This window comes from Netta rufina (genome assembly GCF_964035555.1).
Source record: "Netta rufina genome assembly, chromosome: 10".
In the NCBI taxonomy this organism is placed as follows: domain Eukaryota; kingdom Metazoa; phylum Chordata; class Aves; order Anseriformes; family Anatidae; genus Netta; species Netta rufina.
The window spans coordinates 7,171,218-7,191,579 of NC_140133.1; the positions used below are offsets into that span (position 1 = coordinate 7,171,218).

The following is a 20,362-nucleotide window of genomic DNA, read 5'->3' on the forward strand; positions in this document are numbered from 1 at the left end:
TATCTTGTAAATATGTAAAAATTCTTTACAAAAAGCTTCATTAAATTGGCCAAAGAAATGCCTTAAAGATTGGTCCTGCAATCTTCGTTCTTAAACCACTCCAACGACCTGAGCAATGCGAGTAAGCAGATTCCAGGAAAGCAATGGTTGCTAGAAAGGCAAGTCAGCCATTTTGTGTAAACATCAGCACTGATCCACACAGAAGCAGAAGTTAACTAGGAAAAGGATTTTCTACTAAGCTACCGCATAACGTATTCTCTCCTGGCAAACTAGTACAAACAGAAAGGAGTGCTCCTTGCTATGGCAAAGGTCAAAGGGAACTTGGTGCTCCTTCACCTTCTCCAGCTGTCCTACGTGACAACACAAGCAGGTTCAAACTTGTAGCTGTACAAATCGTACCAAGCCAGAAGGACTGATGGCAGGTGCCCAGCACTTTTATTCCTTTGTTCACCTTGGGCTTCGATATACTTATTTCTTTATGCCTGTCAAAGTGGCCCCAAAAGATTAGTCTTAATTGAAACCTTACAAGGCTGTAAATAGGATGCCATTAGGTCTTCTCATACTAAGGTGCTCTCTGCCTAGTAGTTAACACCTGTGAAGCCCTGGATCACAGTTAGGAAAGCAGTGCACTAGAATTGGTGAATCTACCTCAGGAGAAAACAGCGTTGTACAGACGTAGTAAGGCAGCGTTCTGCAAAATGTGGCATTTATTACAACTCAGAAGACCTCCAAGCCTCAGGAAAAAAAAGGATCATGTGCCACACAAAATAGTTCAACTGAATAACTTTGTTCACAAAGCAGCATAACAGACCGTGGTACTTTAAAAAAAAAAAAAAAAAAAAGTTTACAGAAAACAGGCTTCATCTTTGACAGCCATGAGATGAAACTCCATTTATGTTTGCAAAAGAATGTGAAAGTAAAGAAATTTCTTTAGAAGACTAAAAATAAACAGATGTATGCAATGTAAAAGTGAATTTTAAGGACAGACAGAAAGAAACCAAATCAGACAAGCTTCAGAAGGCATAGGGAGGTATATTACAAAACAAAACAAGAAAACAAACAAAAACACATGCTGAACACAAGACTTTGAAAAAATACATTTTTCCTCCATCTACTCAGTACTCTGGGATTTGCTTTTTGATCTTCTGTTCTCTAACTTGTCTTTCAAGATGAGACTGCTTTCAGCTTTCTTATCTTAGTAGTGTGTTTCCTAGTCACTGACTTGCTATTTAAACCCAGAGGTAGCCAGCTATTCTCATTTTCTAATGTGAGGCCTTGCAAACAGCAATCTTATTATTCCTCAGACCAGGAGGAGCCCAAGGATAAAAAGCCACCTTGTTTTAAGTGCTGAATTCTGACAGGTTGAAGGTTAAGTATTGTAACAGTCAGTTTTACAAGAAGTTGCACCAATCTTTCATTACAAGGAGGTCAAGTCCTTCAAACCCCACGCTGGAAATGACTTAGTCAAGTACAATATCCTATCGAACCACAATCATGAAAGCATTTCTATTATTACTTAAAACTTATTGCTAGTAGACTGTTTTCAACCAGGGATACAAGACAAGGTGATGTATGCAACAACTTGTACCCTATATGAACAAGTATTCTGGCATCATGCTCTGCAGCAGTGCACAACTATTTTATAAAAATCAAGCAAGAAAATGAGCTAGAGACAGTGGGAACCACTACAAAAGGTACGTACTGCAGTTATAGACTCCCTTTCACAGATCATTTGATCACAAATTGCTCAGTCTCTACTTGAGAAATGCGCTTAAAGCAACTTCCTTGTGATGATCAGGTCTCTGGCACTACCGTTTATTGATACTGCTTCCCACCTTCTGAGGGATGGCTTCTAAGAGCACTAGCAAAGGAGCATGTTTATATCCATTAAATTTTACAGTAAATTGAACAGAAACAAAATGTTCACTTGAACTGTTTGCTACCAAAACAGTGTAAATGTCAACAAAACCAACTTTTTTTTTTTTTTTTGCTAGTAAGTAGAAACAGTTTGGCTGTCTTTCAAGAAGACTTCGTACTTCTTTGTGCATACGTATTTGTCATGAGAGCCAAAAGGACTACAGGAAAGCAACATGGAATAGTTCATTATTTTACAAATAAATGCTAGTCATGGAACTTCGCTTGAGCCTTATCTGTAGACCACCATTCTCAGTTACTTCTTTCACATATCCTTGAAAACAAATCACAAAATATTTTATCCCATAACACTTTCAGTGCACAGTGTTTCCTCGGCTGGAAATTACTCTTTTTCTGTCTGTCACAGCTCTTAGATACTACTTTGTTCTGACTTACTTTTGTAAGTAAGGATGTTTCTGCTCAGGCATCCTAAGGCACAACTGAGAATGCTTTCTGAGTACCTTAACTGGCTATAATTCTTTGCCTCTAGTCTCCAACAAAGAATAAACTGATTGGGAGCTTCATTTAACCCCGACACTGCTATTGTTCACCATTCTAAGGGGGATTGACCCTTCTTACATTCTACAGAGGACTGATCAATCTCCCATCATTGATCCTTACCATCTGCCAGTCCACGAACAGCACTTTAAACCAAGTGACTTTCTCCAGGCAGATCACATACATGCTGCAACATGCTGTAGCCTCTAAGTTAATTAGCCAAGAGCCAATACTTCCATAACACTCTGTATTCTGACGTTGTCATGACCCTCTGCCGCAAATATGCTAAATGGATGGAAGAATACATCCTTATCTGTAAAATATTCAACAAGCATACAACACCAGCAACATTTGTCCTTAAGATTTATTTATGTATACATGTATATACTCAATTAAAAAGTATAAAAAACAGCTCTGTGAAGAAATACAAATCTACCCATTTCGTAAGTCTTCCCACTTATATACATATTTTAATAAGCTTCTGGTAAACTTTTACTCTGAAAATGGGGCATTCCAAGAATTTGTAAACGGAATCTCAAACAGGATCTCTGTTACATTCAGCTGAATACAGGTTGTATAGTCTTAAAGGCGTGGTACTACCTGTTCTTCATCAACAGCATACAGCAAGGGGGCATGAGAACACAAAAAATAATCCACTGTTTTCTTTGTTCAATGATCAAATTCCCAAAAAATATGCAAAGAAGCAAGTCTCCTTTAAACCGTATAGACAAAAACACACCCAACTTGTTACAATTATTGACATAATAAATATGTAGCTGTTTAGAAACAAAGTTTAACAGTCTTTTCCAGTATTGTTTCCTGTTACATCTTTGAAACATTAGAATTTTGAAGAAGTTGAAGAAAAATGTCTCTTTCAAAGAAGAAACATGAAACAAAGACTTATTGTTTTGTTTTCACTTTCCTTCTTGCATCCTTATGTTTCTTCCGGCATTCCTGAAAATATTTAAATTTTAACACAGTATTATGAGAAGTTTCTCAATTCACCTCTTAGTCTCAAACATGTTTTTTTCCATGCACTAATGTAGCTGGTGCTGTGCAATACAGACATTCATTGATTTACCAGACCAGACACCACAACATGAAGTTACACACACTGCTATGTTAAAAATCTGTAGTTCCCTTGTAAAGTTTCAAGCCCTTCTGAAATTCCCAAATTTATTTTTAATGCAAATTAAACAGATAAGCAGCCCCATTCCCTCCTTACACTGAGCTTTCAGCTAGTTATCAAGTAACAGATGTTAAAATACTCACCTCAAGCAATAATCTACGTCTGTCTTCCCAACTATCTTTTTCTTCGCTGAGGTCAACTGATCTACAGAATAACTTGGGGCCCTCTGCACAGAACAAAGAACAAATTAATGTAGTTAATGACATCTGAAGGACATCTTAATGTCATGTAGTTAATGACATATGAAGGACATCTGAATACGATGTCCTTCATAAATTTCACATGCAAAATAGTAATAAAGTCAGAAGGCCTGTTGTTTTCCACATACTCTACCCTTACCCCCACAACACAGTTGATTGAAACAAAATGTGTTATACATTACAGCCTGGCATACTAGAGAAAAATTAAAGGCAGCAGCAGTTTTCTTTATTATGCTGTAATTACAGTCAATCAGTATCTGTTTCATTAAAGGCTCATCAGCATGATTCCATGCCTATCAAAAAAAAATTTATGCCTGTTACAGATTCAGAGCTTGATTTTAACAAGCACTGTAAATCAGATTCTCAAGCTGGAAGATAACAGTACAATAACTATATTAGCTACATAACAACTTTTACATACACTTTTTTTTTTAAACAATCAATATATTAACTTGTCTCAGGAAATGAACATAATTTAAAGTTGTCCTGACAATTGCATAAAATACCAGAAGCAACTATATTTTTTTGTACTATGAAATTCATTATATTCACACTCACACAAAAGAAACACCACAAAACACGTTATGTAGGATCAATAACCATATGGGTATAAACCCCATTATACCTTTTAAGCGTTCATCATCTTTGGAGAAGAAGAATAACCTAGCACTTACTGCCTGAGGTAAAGAGGAAAACCTAGAAAAATACAAAGAAATTTCAGTGTCATAAAAGTTAGTCTCAAATTCCATTAACACAAATTAAAGCTGCAATGCTTCACAGAAATAGCATGCACTGAAATGTAACATTACTCCACAACAACCAAATACAGCCTTCTGTAAAGAAATGTGCAAGAACACTTGGCATGTATTTGACTTTTGGCCAAAACCACTACCCAATTAAGTTCTCATGCACCAACCCAGAAACTCAATTTTTACATTCAACTTCAAAACTAACAGCAGAATTTTTGAATATTATGTTCTGTGCACTAAGGAATGGTTTCCCTAAAAATTTTTTAAAAAATATGCACAATGAAGATACTAGCTTTCCATGACTGGATGGATTGATGCTATTAAAATTCTCATAGCATCATCTACTACCAAGATAACAAATAAGAACAGAACTTGCATTTCTTTGTCCCTTTCACTTTCTGTTGCCTCTGGTTCATCATCATCCTCAGAGCTGCTGTCTTGGAAACGTGGATCTTCTTGCCAGCTGACTTTTACAGGTTTTATTGTTTCAATTACGTAGGGCTCTGCAGTAGTAGCACAACAGAAGTCAGTTAACTCACCTCCTTGCCAGTAAAAAATTCTACTTAAGAGTGAAATAGTTACATTGGAAACAACAGATTTGTGCAGGACAAAAACCTCCCTTCACAGATTCTTCTATGGTTCTTTGGACAGGTATGAACGTAGTTTGCTCTCTCTAATATTAGTAATTCATCCCCTAAACACACAAGTAGTATTAACACAGCATAGGGAAAAAGTGCACCAACTCCTTTTGAAGCTCACTGTTAGGGCCCATGGTTCTGATCAAGTCACTCTAACCAAACAATTCTTATTAACTGATTTGGGAGTAATTGTGACTGTTCATATTTTAACTTGTAGAAGATGGAATATAAGCTTCCTTTCACTTTCTTACCAAGTTCCTTTATTAAGAGGCTCACAATGCCTTAGCTTATTCTTTCTGTGTATTCAATCACACTGTTATATTCACATACATGTTCCTGCCTATTAACAGACAGGGAGTTGCCAGAAGTTCAGTTTAGACATGGTAACTTCCATATGCATCTGAGCTACTACAGCCTCCCTCGGCCGAAAGGACTGAGGTTAGGGGTACTCTCTTCTTTTAGTGTATAAGCACAGTATCTGTGCAGGACTCATCAGGCCAGAGTAGAAAGACAGCTCTTCCTTATACTGCCTCTCTCTGGCAATATAAAGCCAATTCCAAACCCAGAAGTCACTAGACAATGGTGGGGGGGAGGCGGAAGAGGGGGGACAAAAACAAAGAAATACCACCACAAAAATCTTACTCCAGTGAAAGAACAGAAATTTCTAATCTGGAAAAAGGACGCATTTGCTGAGGAAGAAAGCAAGTTCAAACTATCCACATCACACAATTTGCACTACAAAAGCCAGACTATTGATTTTCTTCTTTCATGGCTTCCACATGACACGCATGATCTTTCTGAAGTCAGGTTAAACAAAAATCACAAAAATTATTGTAGCAACCAAGGTATGTGCAATAGGGTCACACCTATCTTTTTGCTTTGTGTCAACTCAGCAGCAAGCACAGTGGTCCTGCAACCCGTGAATAGGATTTTTATACAATATAAGCCAATAGTTATTCATAACAAATAATGTAAGACACAGTGTTCGAGTATGGTTCTCAATGCTAAGAAGTTTGTGAAATACAGACTACATCTCCTCACAGGTATTTTCCACATTGTTCTAGTGAGCTCACACGTTGCTATACTGACCTATATCACTGAATTTACCATTTTTGAAGTCAGCATTACTGATTGTTCTGTTTTTTATGTCAGTTAACTTCAGTCTCTTTTCCTACAGTATTTCTTATGAAGGTATTCAATATCATTTTTTTCTAATCTTCATCACACATTCAATTTCCTTACATTGAGTTGCTTTTTTGTTTTTACCTCAATAATACCCCAATAATCACATCATTCAGTTTCAAGTTTCTATGGTTACAATACAGTTAAGTACATGGAACCGTTCATGGATCTTGGGGTCAACTCTAAGATCTTCTCTGCTCATAATACTCCCTAAATTAAGGGATATTTTATTTATACTATCTTGTTTTATATGAATCCTGATTTGACTTGTGTACCATATTTTTTTCCTCGTATATTTGAGAAATTCAGTGGATGACAACTTTTTCCATCACTGTTCAAAAAATAATTAAATACTATTTCCTTTTCAAAACATTATCTCTTGACACTATCCCTTAAAAAATGGGATGCAAGCATGAATAATTGGGATTAAACTACAAAGATCTTGGCAAGTATAAAAGACCACCATAATGATTTTGCATTACTGACTTTAGCCTTTGAAAACCCTCTAGTTTCCAAACCTATAACATGCTATGTAATTCCTGTGTCTGACATAATCAACTCGTTCAAAAATCTATTATTACGTATATTCTGCTATTACCTTCTTTTACGTGTGACTGATCCACATCATCAAAGAAAGAAAACTTGAAACCACCACAATTCTGAGCTGTGTTACTCCCATCATCAGGTCCCAGGTTGTCGTGTGGGGTGGATTCCTCTGCTTTATCTTTGTCCCAGGGTATTTCTTCTCTTTTTTCTGGTTTGCTCTTTGAAGATCCAAACAACTCTTTTAAATCAACAGCAATATCATAATAGATTTCTTTAGACACTTCAGGCAGTTTCTCACTCTCCTCCCTCTTCTTCTTTCTCTTAGCTTTACTGAAATCAGATTGTTAAAAGATAATGAAACAACATGCGTGTTTTTAAAGGAAAGGTTCCCCAAGAATTTCAGAAATATCAATTATAATAGCAATAGCAATTAATAGCGAGGCTGCTTATCCGAACACATCAATAAGTAGATCACTTAACTACATTTTTTTTTTCCTTCTCTTTCTTAGCAGTTCCAAGTTCTGGCAACAGGATATTCCAAGGTTTATACGCCAGCATGACTGTCCTTTGTGTTCAGGCTTTTAACCTCTTTCTTTCCACCTTATACAATTTGCCCACCTTTTGAGGGTGAGCAGCAGGGAGGTGCCTCAGGTTTGAATGCAAGAAAAGGCAGCAACACTTCTACTTCATAATGAACTAAATTCTGACTCATCATTTAATACATAATAGTATCTGATCTCAATACTATGATATTTGGGACAGATTTCTTTTCTGGCAAATTAGAATTTTACAGACAATGCTTTCTCCTCACAGATTTGCAAGTCTCAAAGTCCATGACTTGAAGCAGAGGAAAGCCTGAAGGTGAGAAAGGAGAACAGAAAATAGCACATGGGGAGCAGGGGAAGTATTATGTTACTTGGTATTGGTATAGGCCACAATCCTTATTTCAGCAATAACAGGGAGAACTAAGGAAAAAACAGCAGTATGTGTAGGTTCAAAGTCTTTTTTTTTGCCGTTTTTGAAAGCCAGCCTTCCAGGGAAAGAAACATTACAATGATAGGTACCAAGCTGTACTATTACCTCTCTTTTTCTGTAGTATCGGGTTTCCTTTCAAAAACCGCATGGTCCTGCCTTGTGGGATCATAGCGGAGGGCATTAATATCCCTATAGTAATAGAATGGGGAAAAAAAAAAAGCAAGAAATCACCCATGAGACACTACAAATGGTCAATTGAAAGCTACCCTAAACCTTTACAGTTAGATTCAGATCTAGAACTACTTCTTTATCAAAAAAAAGCTCCAAACCAATCCAAAATCTAACTGACCAGAAGATACTTTTTAAATGCCTGTGCCTGTCTGGTTCAGGAAAAGTTATAAATGGAATCAACTTTAATCTAATTGTATAATATTTAATATAAAACACACTTCAAGTTGAGCGTTATGCAGTAGAAGCTTATATCTCCTCAAAAGATAAACAGGTGGAGGCATATCAATAGATATCTATTCGTAGATAAATATACCAATGTTGCTGTGTATTCCAGTACCAAACATTCCACAAAGTCAAATAATTCAAGGAAACAGAGTAGCATGTTCACCTTCCAGTATGTAAACGTTTTGGGGAACTTCCAGATAGAGCAGTCTAATGTTTAGACTGACCCTTATGCAGCCTTACCACAATGCAGGAAGACAGCCATGTACTTCCCCTCCTCTCCCTCAATTAATGCTTACAACTTAGTTAACTGCTTTTAAATAGGTATGCACTATATCATTAACTGGGTATTAGAGAACACCAATGCAATAAATATTTCCTAAAATTATCTCTGCGGCTGTAGAGATCATTTCCCCCTCTGCTAGTCTTTAGAAAATGCAAGAAAATTTACAAAGCAGCCATAGATCTAAATATAATTGTGCAGTAGTCACAATATTTTGCAGCCAGAAGTCAATTCATGCCATTCCAGTAACAACTGTCTGTAAAAGCTGACTGACTGCACATTACTCCATTACACTTAACTCTTAATTTCCACCATTTCAGTCCACAGCCAGACGTAACAAATTACCGATCTAATGAAGACATTTCTCAAAAGCAGAAATACAGATAAGCATAAAAAGAAAAAGTCTCCACTGCAAAAGAAGATTCATGTTGTCCCTTGAAAGAAGGATAACTCATTTTTCATGTGTAGGCCAGAGAGAACAATTACCTTCTTAACTCCTATGGAAGTTATGATCTAACCTACTGACCTACTGCCTAACTCACACGTTCTTTGTCTATCTTATTTAAGTTTGTCTTCACAAAGAACAGAACTATCTCACACAGGCAAGGACTTACTAAAATATTAATTCCCAGACACAGTAAATTTTCTACAGTTGGATTGTTGGAAAAACCATAAGCAGTCATCCTATCACTTCTTTTTTACCACAATGACAATTACCAGTTACGTAATCTACCAGGACACTCAAGTTGGAAACTGAATTAAAAGCTAACTTCAGATGCACACAACATCTGAAGGCTGAAGGTCCTTCAGTAAACTAAGAAACTTTAGTTGGGTAATATTGACAAAAATTAAGCCTCCCCAAAAACCATTCTTCTCTGATAAAAGATGTCCCATACTTGAATTTCTTCGCATTTGTAGCCATTTTAGTTGGTTTGGCGTGTTCCAAGTCGACATTCAAGAGGCTTCCCAGTATTTGCAGGTTTCTCTTTTTCTCTGCAGCAAATTCATCCTCCTCATCTGCCTTCAATGTATTTGTTTCTGCTAATAAGTTAAATGAATAAATAAGTACATTTTCCCCACTGTGACTGAAGTAAGTCTGTAAGTCTGTGAAATTCAATGTATAACATTATTACAACAGTAGGAGAGCTCATGCAAATTGACAGGGCACTTCCCTTATCTTAAAGCTACTTAGAGGCCTTCTTCCTTGCTGTGCAACTAGTCTTTGAGTAGCAGTATTAAGGACACTTATTTCATGTGAAAATCAGACCAGTTATTTACCCTGTTCCCTTTTTTGTACAACCGTGCAACAACGCCGGCAGTGAGAGAGGCTGTACAGAAAATCATTTAAGCAAAGGCAGTAGCAGAACTTGGCAAAAGATTAAATTTCAGAAATAAATTCTGAGCCATGAGCAGCAGGTTAACAATTTGTTAGGGAAAAAAAATCTTTAGAAGGCTTTTTTTTTTTTTTTTTAAATAGCAGAAAAGATGAAAAGGACCAAAAAAAAATCTTTCTGACTGCTCAATGGAGAGCACAATGACTACAAAACCAACAGCTGAAATTGATGTAAAGGTCAAAAAGTTTATTTTAGTTATGTCACCTTAAGTTATTTTCCTTAAGAAAAACATGGGCAAAACATTCTGGCATCAGCCTGTATTAAAAAGATAATTTCAAATGTTGACTTTTTAACAAAATTAATATTTAATTTAGCTATTACAAATGCTTTTGCAGTATATATATTTGAGAAAACACAACTACCAGAATACCATACGTATAGCCACAGCAGTTTGGCTGTTTACTTTGAAGAATCACCAGAGAAACAAGAGGTTAAGGAGCTTCTACAAGCATCCAAAATTAAGGCTCCATTAGTACCTCTACTAATAGTAGTACCTCTAGTATTACTGTTAACCAGGAACAAAGTACAAAGTACTTAGGGATATGGTTTAGTGGGGACTGTTAGCGTTAGGTCAGAGGTTGGACTCGATGATCTTGAGGTCTCTTCCAACCTAGAAATTCTGTGATTCTGTACAAGCTTACCTTCTTCTTCACTGTCACTTTCAAGGAATCGAGCATCCATACGAAATCTTTCATCTGTGCCAAACCGAGATTGCAAATTCAAGAGCTAAATAAAATGAAAACCTATTAAGTGTTGGAAAACAAACCATCAACATATAGTAACCTTTTCCCCCCAGTGCTATAAACACAACATAGTAACAACCTTTAAATGTTGATGCCTTTTCCAGAAATTCCTCCATAGTCAAAAACAACGACAAGATCAGAGAACTGTCCTCACTTCCCAACACCCATTTTCCCCATAGCTACTGTTCCCTCTTTTTAAGAGAATTCCATTTTAAGTTTGTCAAAATCCTATTCAGCAAGAATGCAAACCTATGTATTACATACTTCCGAAGTGGTGTTATGGAGTCTTACCAAAAAAAATAAATCGCATTAATAGATTCACTCACTTTTTCACCAGCTTTGCCTTCAAACTGGGGTTTAATTTTGAATCTCTCATCATCTGTATCATCTTGCTCATCTTCGCTGCTTTCAAAGAGTCTTCCAGAAGTTTTAGGAGCAGACTCCTATGTTAAACAAAAAGAATACAGAAAAGGAGACGTTTTCACAACTATCGGAAAATAATTCAGTAATAACTTTGTTCTTGTGCTTTCCAATTTATCTGAAAAAATGCACTGCTAGAACAACCAGCTAACTTACTGGCCCACGCATTTCAAATCTTACATTGTTTAGGCATTTCACCATTTTGTTTTAGTTTTCCATCAGAAGGGTCTCTTAAAGAAAGATACCGTACAGGGATTCCAAATACAAATGAAGATACATATAACTTAAAAACAAACAAACAAACAAAAAAAAACCTTAAGTATGAGGAAAAATTAGAGAAGAAGATTTTATTTCAATAGCAAAGATGGCTCTAACCTTGCCTTTTTTTTTTTTTCAGGGGGTGGGGAAAATACAGTCTGAGTAGTCTGCTAAATAAGGTGTTGATTAAATAAGCTTTAAAGATGAAGCCCCACGCAATTTCTTTGGACTCAAATATCATTTTAAAAACAAGACACTTCATTAATCCAGATTTTTTGTCCAGTGTTGGAAAGAACAGTAAGTCTTTCTACAGTACTACCTTCCTTTGACCGAAAGCAGTGAAATTCAAAACTACTTATGCTCTATAACCTAAATATTCTTTTTCTTTTAATCAAAGTTAAAACATCTTGCATACAGATCTCCATCTCCTTATAAGGTTTCAAACATCTCCAACTTTGTCAGATGCACAGTCAATTCTTTGTAACCTGTTTCATGTTGGCTAAAAAAGAATTATTCCTATTAGTTCAAAACTTCTTCATTTACTTTTTTCTATCACCACACTATGAAAAATAGTCTTCAAAACAAATGGCACAGTCATATCCATATGAAACTTCTTCACACAATACTGGACTTTTTCTTAATAAAACTTACTTTTTCATGCACATTTCCCAAACTCTCATCTTCCTTCAAGATCTCATCCACTTCAGCTTCACTTTCCACATCCGAATCAAATGTGATGTGTTTACACTTGCTTTCTGGCTGGCTATCCTACATAAGAATAAAACTGTCAAGTTAAACGTTAAATACTCGCTACAGTCACACAGAAGTAACTCGGATATTTCTATGACATTACAGGAGGAATCTACGGTTCCTTTTGCACCTCTAGAGACAGCCCAGGAATTAGATAGGCAACATTCTGTACGAACTCTGAAAACCGGCAATATTTAAAAATTTAATAGGGGAATTCTTGATCATACTTTAAAATAATTTATTTTCCCTTTGCTTTTACTGTATACTATTCAGATAAAAGTTGTGAGTGTAATTACCAGATTTGAAAGAGCTCCTTGAATGACTTTCTTCTGTAATTCTCTCTCTTTCTGTCTCTCTTCTAGAGCTGCCAGCCTCCTCTGGTTATCCTGCAATTGTTTCTTTTTCGTATTAGACTCCTTCGAAGCAGTACCATGAAGTTCCTTATTTTCCAGGAGACTCATCTTCTTACTTTCACATTTCTTAACTTCACATTCTGAACTTGTGTTGCTTACAACCTTCTTCATTTTGTTTGAAAGCAGTTTTGGGCTTTTCAGTTGTTTCATGCGTTTCTGCAACACTGCAGTGTTACTATCCATGTCACTGCTCTCACCTTCACTGTCACTGGTGCTAGGAGCATCATCTCCATACTCTAAGTTTTGGTCTTCCTGCAAATAATTTGTCCTTTTCCTCTTTCCTTGTAAACGTGGCTTGCAAACAGGCTGATCATTCTCATTTACTAAGGAGACAGCATCTGATAACTTGTGCTGTTGACAAGGCTCACTTTGTTCATTTTCCTTGCTGATATCAAGGGAATAAAAACGATGGTTCTTCGATTGCCCTTCAGAGGGCTTCTGCCCACAATAAGGAATTGCAGCTTCAACACCTAAACTTTCTACAGGCTTCTTTAAACCAGCGCTGTCCTTAGTTAACTCTTTTTCACAAAGGGACCGCATTCCTCTGAAGGGCTGGTATTTCAAACACGAACCGTTTTGTCTCTTGGAGCTTTCCTCATCAACATTCTTCTCCCCTTCTAAAATGGCAGCAACTATATCTTCAGGACTGATGCACTTCTTTTTAACTGCAGGGGGAGTCCTAGAAAGTTTTGTTTTACATGTGACGTTGCCCTTAGCATTTTCTTTCACGCTGCACTGACTAGAGCTCTGTGCGTTATCCAGTTCTTCGACTGATGTCCCAGAGTTCTCCGTAGCTAATGCTTTTAGGTCATCTAATGTGAGGTCTAGACGGTAACAGTTTTGCATCATGGATTCGTAATCAGAACTGATTTCAGACTCCCCTTTCTCAGACTCTGAATAAGAGCTTTCACTATCGCTTGTCTTTGTTGTACTTGGCAAGGCAGAAATTTTAGGTTTTCTTACTTTCCCTTCTCTTACAGTTCTGTGGGTTTTCGGTGAGGAGTCTTTTGCCAAATCACATTTTTTATTAGTTAGTATTTCTTTTGTTTCCACCACTGCCAGTTTAGAGTCTTCTAAAAATGCAGTTTTCATGCTACTTGGATCTGAACCTTTACTCTCAGCAATAATCTCATCTGTATCTGCTGAATCATAACCATTATCACATTCCACAGTCTCTTTCTCTTTATTATTTCCTTTGACAACTTTCTTTGTAGCGTCTAGATTGCCTAAGGACCAGTGAGTATTGTACTTTAACTCAAAATTAACTCCAACAATTTCCAAGTGGTCACCCTCAGTCTCAATGTCTGCTTGCTGTCTTTCCATCCCCTTCTTTACCATCGTTCTAATTTCCTCCTCAGAATCAATGTCACCATCAGAAACATGCATTGTATTATTCTGAGAAGAAATCCTAGAATTATTGGTTTTATCTGATAACGAGCCTCGCCCTGGTGTTCTCCTATAAAGACTGCTTGATGGAAGCAATTCAGACCCCTCACTGGATTTGGTTTTTGATCTTTGATCTAGCTGTGAAGAGCTTATGTTTTTTGAATGCGGAAAGCACCCAGAAGGGGGCGCTGCTGATCCATTCACACCCTCAGTGTCCAGTTGTCTCAGCTTTTTAGGTTGTTTCTTTGTTACAGGGAATTCTCCTTGCCTCTTCTTGCTTATGCTGTCATCTTTCTCTTCCAAATACCAAGTAAGCTTGGATACAGGAACTACATGCGTCAAGTCTTGCTCCAGCTTTCTAAGGTTGTGGCAGTATTTTGATGGGTCATATTTCACAACGTTAGTCTTAGTTAAGGAATAAGAACAATACAATTCTTCCAGCAGAGACTTCCAATCTCTAGGAACACGCTAAATTCTAAGTGAAAGGACAATGAGTTCTTTTAACGGTATGACAGTATGCCTTTAAACAAAGGACTTGCAATCTAAAAAAAGTTATTCAAATCACACAGATTTATTGCAAGATTTACTTAAGGGACTCCGTAAATCAAAACTAGTAGTCAATGTGAAGACCCTCAAGCAGATAAGCAGAAACAGTTACCCATACAACAAAAGAAAGAAGAGCATGGTGTCTATGCACAACCAGAACAAAAAGGATATTTTATTTTTTTGTTGATTCCTAAGGCGAAGGATGGGTAGGACTCTACCAAACTTACCCACAACCCAATTCTGAAAGGAAAGAGAAATAAATTCAGTATAAAACAAAACAAAAAAAGGAAATGAAATAAACCTGGAGTAAAACAACGTGTATATTCTTTGGTAAGAAAGAACCATCTGTGATCTATTTATTTTTTGTTTCCCTTAGTAAGATATTTTCAGTGTGCAACTTAACCAGATTCCTTCTTAAAAAAAAAATCACAACAAAAAACATACAATAAGACCAATAATTATCTACGACCTGCAAATAATGACAAAATACAACCAAATTTCTTTACAAGTAAGATTCTTAATATAAAGCTTCTGGCTTATGAATTAACAATGGTAACTATATGGACGGTATCACTACTCCTTCGTCTTTCTTCCCCTCCCAAGTAACAAATTCAAAATCCCCCACACTTTCCAAAAATCAAAGTGTGGAATAAATAAATTTAAATTTTTGTGGTAAATATTTTTGTTTCCTAAGTTTGCATGCTCAACAATTTTGTTCAGTCTTACTTTTAAATGTATTGAAGCACAGAGAACAGCCCCTGACAGCCCAGCCATCCAAAACATGTATTTTCTATAAAAACAAGTATACATGCTCTTTCTATGCTCTTAAGAGTGACATGAAGACATTCAGGCATTAAAGGGTCACGAAGCATTTATTAATTTAACTTGACAGAGGACTGCATGATCCAGATTATTTCTAGTCATGACAAAGAACAACAAAAATATCCTGCTTGTCTACATGTAAGGCATTTCTTTTGACTACTTCACAGAGCTGGATTGTCATACTTACACAAGTTTCTTTACAGACAACATAAAGATTTGACAGGAATTTAGATGTAATAAACTTGTGCCCAATTCTGTTTTTTTAATTCTCTACAGATCTACCCCACCATACCTTATGGTCTGGCACCTCTGTACCTGGTACTGCTTTCATGTGGAAGTCTACAACTCCAGCCTTTTTCAGAGATTCCAGCAAAGACGTTTTGTTGTTTTTCTGTGTTTTTTCTTTCTGTAGCCTCGCTTCCTCTCTCTCCATAGCAAGCCTGTACCAAAAAGTACATCACACCTGTAAAAAGATCTGCCTGTGTTCTAAATTGTAACTGGCAGTGAGCATCTCCCATAGAACAGTAAGCATTCACTACTTAAAGAATTAACATATTTCTGATTATAGTTGATCTTTAAGGGAAAATAAGTGCTAATATGCATCAACAGTCCACCAACATCAATAAAAATTAGAAAGAATAAAGAGTGTAGCAGATGCATAAAGCATTGCTGTAATATTGGTAGTTAAACATAAAAAGGGTAACTTCAGTAAAAACATACTTTTGTTTATTGATTTTTACCTATGCAAAAAGCTTTCTTTGGCCAACTCGACTTGCAGCGTCCCTCCTTTCCATTTGGCTTTATTTAAAACTGATACACCTGTGAAACAAGGAGACTAGAAACTAGTATCTTCTACATTAAAAAATTCACTTTGAACTTAACTATGCCACCTTCTACAATAGCTTGAGGTTTCTTTAGTATCATCTTATACCACATTAGACATTTGATTTAAGTTTGCATATGAAAAGTGTAATATCCTATTCTTAAACAAGGACATCCACATCCAAAACTAAAGTTCTGAGATGAGAAGTGTTATTCAAGTCTGTACAGTTCAGTTCAAACACTGATGTGAAGATTCAAATACATGTACGACGAAGTTTCTATGCTAATGTCAGATAAACTCTTCTGTACTTAACTTCTTACTTATTTTTGTAAGATACAGTTAATGAGCACAAAAAACAGTTAGGAAAACTGTTCTACTTGGAACTTAAAGAACTGCTGGGTTAGCTTTTAGTTGATCTCAAAGAGTTGATCTCTTCATAATGGCTGTATTCTCTAAATACAGGGGCACGTTACCGTTCCCTCTCTTTAGGTAAAGGTACCTTCATCTGGTGTTTTACTGCTACATACATGTATTACACAGGTAATTTTATAACTTCACAAATAATTTTGTAATCCACCTATTTTGGAATTTGTAAGACTGCTGTAACAGAAGCACGTTTATGGAAACTCATTCTGGACTACCTTTCATGTCGAGTTTCTTCTACTGTTTTATGGACTCCGCAAGTGTTTGAAACACATTTCCTATACTTCTTGATAAAAGGGCTAGAACAAACAAATAAAATCACCTCTTCAATCTGCTAGCATCTGCTCACTGAGAACTCTAGCAAAAACAGCCTCCATATACTGCAACTTAAAGCAAGTGAATCAAGTATGACAACAGAATGAAACAAGCTCTGCCTTGACTATGTTCTGACTTGACATCAGATGAACCATCAGTTATGTCATTTGGTTCAGGAACATAATATAAATAAAATGAAAAGAATATACTTACATTTTTTAAGATCTGTTTCAGAAATGTTGGCAGTGATGTAAGCAAAAGTTTTCGTAGGATTTCCTGCTCAATGATAAACATTAATTCAATTTCTATGTAACTTTAATGTTTATTTCCTGAAAATAAATATTTCTGAAACAAGAACAATATTTCACACTGTGAGTTGAAGCATAACCCACTTTTAAAGAATGATATAAAACTGTTACCCTGGTCATCTTTTCTGGTAATAATCTCTACATCCAAAACACGTCCAAACTTGCTAAATCTTTCTTGTAGTTCAGCCTTAGAAACTGTATGGCCAAGACCTCCAACATATAGACGTTTTGAAGCTTGTTCCTTCTCCATATTCAAGAAGTCAAGCTGTCACATCTGTAACACGCACTCTGTTTTTCTGTAAAAAGATAGCAATAATTCCAATTATGAAACAAATCGTTCCATTGAAATTCCTCCACAAAGAACCTTTGAGAAGAGTGCACCTTTGCTTTAGACTAGGTAACGTGCTCTGCTCCAGTCCTGTATCAGTAAATACTGCATTGTTATATGCCAGGGCTTAGCTTATCTTTTACCTTAAAGTGCATAACTTGCTGCACTACAGTATGCGTGAACAGCTCAGCATACCTTTCACTTCTTCCCCTGGTATCACAACTTAAAGCTTGCAAGTTATCAAGCTTTTTACCTGTAACTTTTAAGCTAGCAACGCTAGAACTAATGGTCAGGAATACAATCTGTGTGGAGTGGTGCAGATGAAGCTCAAGCCCTCCTACACCTCAGCATTTCTTTACAGAAATCAAAAAGCCGAGCAGTAGAAATTCAACTGAGAAACCGTTTAAGTATTTCTGCCATGACACCACGCACTCCTGCACACCTGAGCGCTTGGCGCAAGGGGCCAGTCCCTCCTCACTGCGCGTCTCGTTCCAGCACAAGCGACAACAAAAGCACAGCACAGACGGGGAAAGGCCGAGCTCATCCCACTTATTTTCTAGCGTACACACGTCAACCTCTCCGGCCCCAAATTACAAAAGGAAAGAAGAAACCCACGACCAAAGCAGCCCCTGGGTGAGGCGGCCCCGCTGGCCGCGGGGCATTCTGTAGCAGTACGGAACGCTCGTACGCGCGTACACTTTGTACACGTTGTCCACGAGGCCTGGATACGTGCAGGGTACTCCCGTACGTTTCTGCTATTTTCGGGAGGACGCGAACACAATCTAAGCCCCCCCCCCAGTCCCGGCCGCCGCTCACCGCCTCCATGTGCGCTCCTCGCGGAGCCGCTGCCGGTGCCTTCCCCCTCGCAGCCCTTCCCGGCGCTGTCTCCCCGCAGGAGGGTTCCGCCTCCCGCTGCTCCGCCCGCGCTCCTGTTCGCGGCCGGTCAGCTTTGGGGGGAACACACGGCTGGGGGCACGGGACGCAACCAACTCGGAAGAGAGGTAGAGCGGGTTTCCCTCAAGATAGAAACGAGAAAATTAAAGGAAGTAACCACCACAACAATCCCGTTACTACTCATCGCATATAGAAACCTCAGCATCTGCCCTTTAAGACGATTCGCTATTCCTCAAGGGCGCAACGAAAGCCCGATGCTGCGGCTGGCTCCCCCCTCTCCGACAGCAGCAGTGGTAGCGCCCGGTGCCGCGGCGGGGCGGGCTGGGCGCGCAGTTCGAAGGCGCGGCGCGCGCGCGGCGGTTGGGCAGGGGGATCCTCGCGCGGCAGTTGTTGGAGCTGCGCGCGGGCGGGTGGGCGAAAGCCTGACGGGGGTCGACCCTGAGGCGCTGACACGCTCGGGACGAGGAGAAAAAACTGCTGTGCCGGCACAGGTACGTCTCGCTCGGGTAAGAGGAAGCGCTGCTGTCTGCCGGAGGCGATGCTCTTTGAACTCCTGAGGGTCCCTGGGCTCTGCGGCACCGCCCGAAGCTTTAACCCCGCTGCCAGCCCCGCGGCGGCTTCGTTGGTGGTGTTCCAACGGCCGCGCCCGTGTGCTGAAAAGGAGTTCGCTGGCACGGGAAGCTTCGGTTATAGCGACCTCCCGATTGTTCTCCCAAGGCGCTCTCTGTTAAAGCCATGGTGTTTGTCAACGCGTTCTATTTAAAGCAAGCAAAGCCACAAAAACGGCAAAGTCAACAACAACAAAACAAACAAACAAACAACCCGAAGACGCGTTAAAATAGGGAGAACTTCTGTCTCTTGTCCCTCCTGATCTTGTTTGTTGTCAGAGGTTTGTTTTAAAACTTAAGAGGAAGCCACGACTAGGCACTCCCTGGGACTCTAACTTCGTGTATTTTTTTTGTTCCTTAAATAAGCTTTTAATAAAATAATTAAATAAGCTTTTAATAAAATAAGCTTTTAATGCACATCTTGTTTTGAATGTTTTCATATATATTTCAGACGCTGTTTCTTGTGAAGTAAAGCAACAAAATCCCATTTTCCCCTCATCCCTTTTTATTGAGCCATATTAGTGTGGTTGCGTTCAAGTATATCAGTGGTTATGTGCAAATGCACAAAATAAAGCTAGATTATTTTTTTTTTTCCCTATTGAAAGCTCTAATGCATCAGTTGCGTAACGTTCTCTGCAGTCCTTTAAATGTGTTGTGTCTAAACTAGTGTGCCAATCTCAAGGTGTTTTTTTCTCTTAATGGTATTTACTTGTTTTGACTTACTTGAGAAAGATGTTTGTTTCTTTGCATCCTTTTAGAGCTGTTCCCATGAGAGACAGATTATGCTCTTGCCCTGCATAAGAGTAGCTGGGCTTTGTTTAACCAGCTGGCAAGCACAGCTGTGCTCACTGTGAGAAACTAAGGTGCGTTTCATCACAGGATCTGGTGGCTCATTAAGTGAATTGGTCACAACTGGAATCTGTTTCCACACCTGACTGGGACTGCTTTTTATCTGTAGAACAGGTTGATGTTCTGTAATGGCAAGTTGGGAATATCCAGGAAATCTACTGGATGAAATCATGATTAGTTAAAGATTCTAAAAGAAAACATTTGACTGCACTGGATTCCTTATTTAATTTCTGTACCTATAGGCTATGCAGAGATTTGTGTGTTGATATTGGTCTAAAAATTATCTTTGGGCTTAATGAATTAAGCTTTTGAGGAACTAATACAACAAAATCACCGTGTATGCTTGTAGACTGCTATCTTTCTAATGGGGCTTCATTGGGGTTACACTGATGACAAAGTACTGTAGTATCAAGAGCACGTATTGTTGCTTGCCTTCAAGCCTAATTCTGTTTTCA

The 20,362-nt window shown here is 38.1% G+C and overlaps 2 protein-coding genes across 2 annotated transcripts in view; one reads left to right on the forward strand and one right to left on the reverse strand.

Annotated features, from left to right (window-relative positions):
• Window positions 1-2,785: 2,785 nt before the first annotated feature.
• Window positions 2,786-18,482, reverse strand: NOL8 (nucleolar protein 8). Its single transcript, XM_084292977.1, has 17 exons — window positions 18,373-18,482; window positions 17,340-17,524; window positions 17,134-17,196; window positions 16,100-16,178; window positions 15,652-15,799; window positions 14,709-14,777; window positions 12,489-14,390; window positions 12,094-12,210; window positions 11,091-11,207; window positions 10,663-10,747; window positions 9,524-9,668; window positions 7,997-8,080; window positions 6,969-7,246; window positions 4,927-5,053; window positions 4,427-4,497; window positions 3,685-3,767; window positions 2,786-3,366 (listed from the first exon to the last, which is right to left on the reverse strand). Exons 2-17 carry the CDS (start codon window positions 17,476-17,478, stop codon window positions 3,313-3,315), a joined length of 3,561 nt encoding a protein of 1,186 aa, XP_084149103.1. The 5' UTR covers window positions 17,479-17,524; window positions 18,373-18,482; the 3' UTR covers window positions 2,786-3,312.
• A 394-nt stretch (window positions 18,483-18,876) lies between these two features.
• Window positions 18,877-20,362, forward strand: part of CENPP (centromere protein P) — a gene marked incomplete at its 3' end in the record, with an annotated part of 139,940 nt that continues 138,454 nt past the window's right edge. The window contains exon 1 of the mRNA XM_084292885.1: window positions 18,877-18,941. The remainder of the gene's footprint in view (window positions 18,942-20,362) is intronic.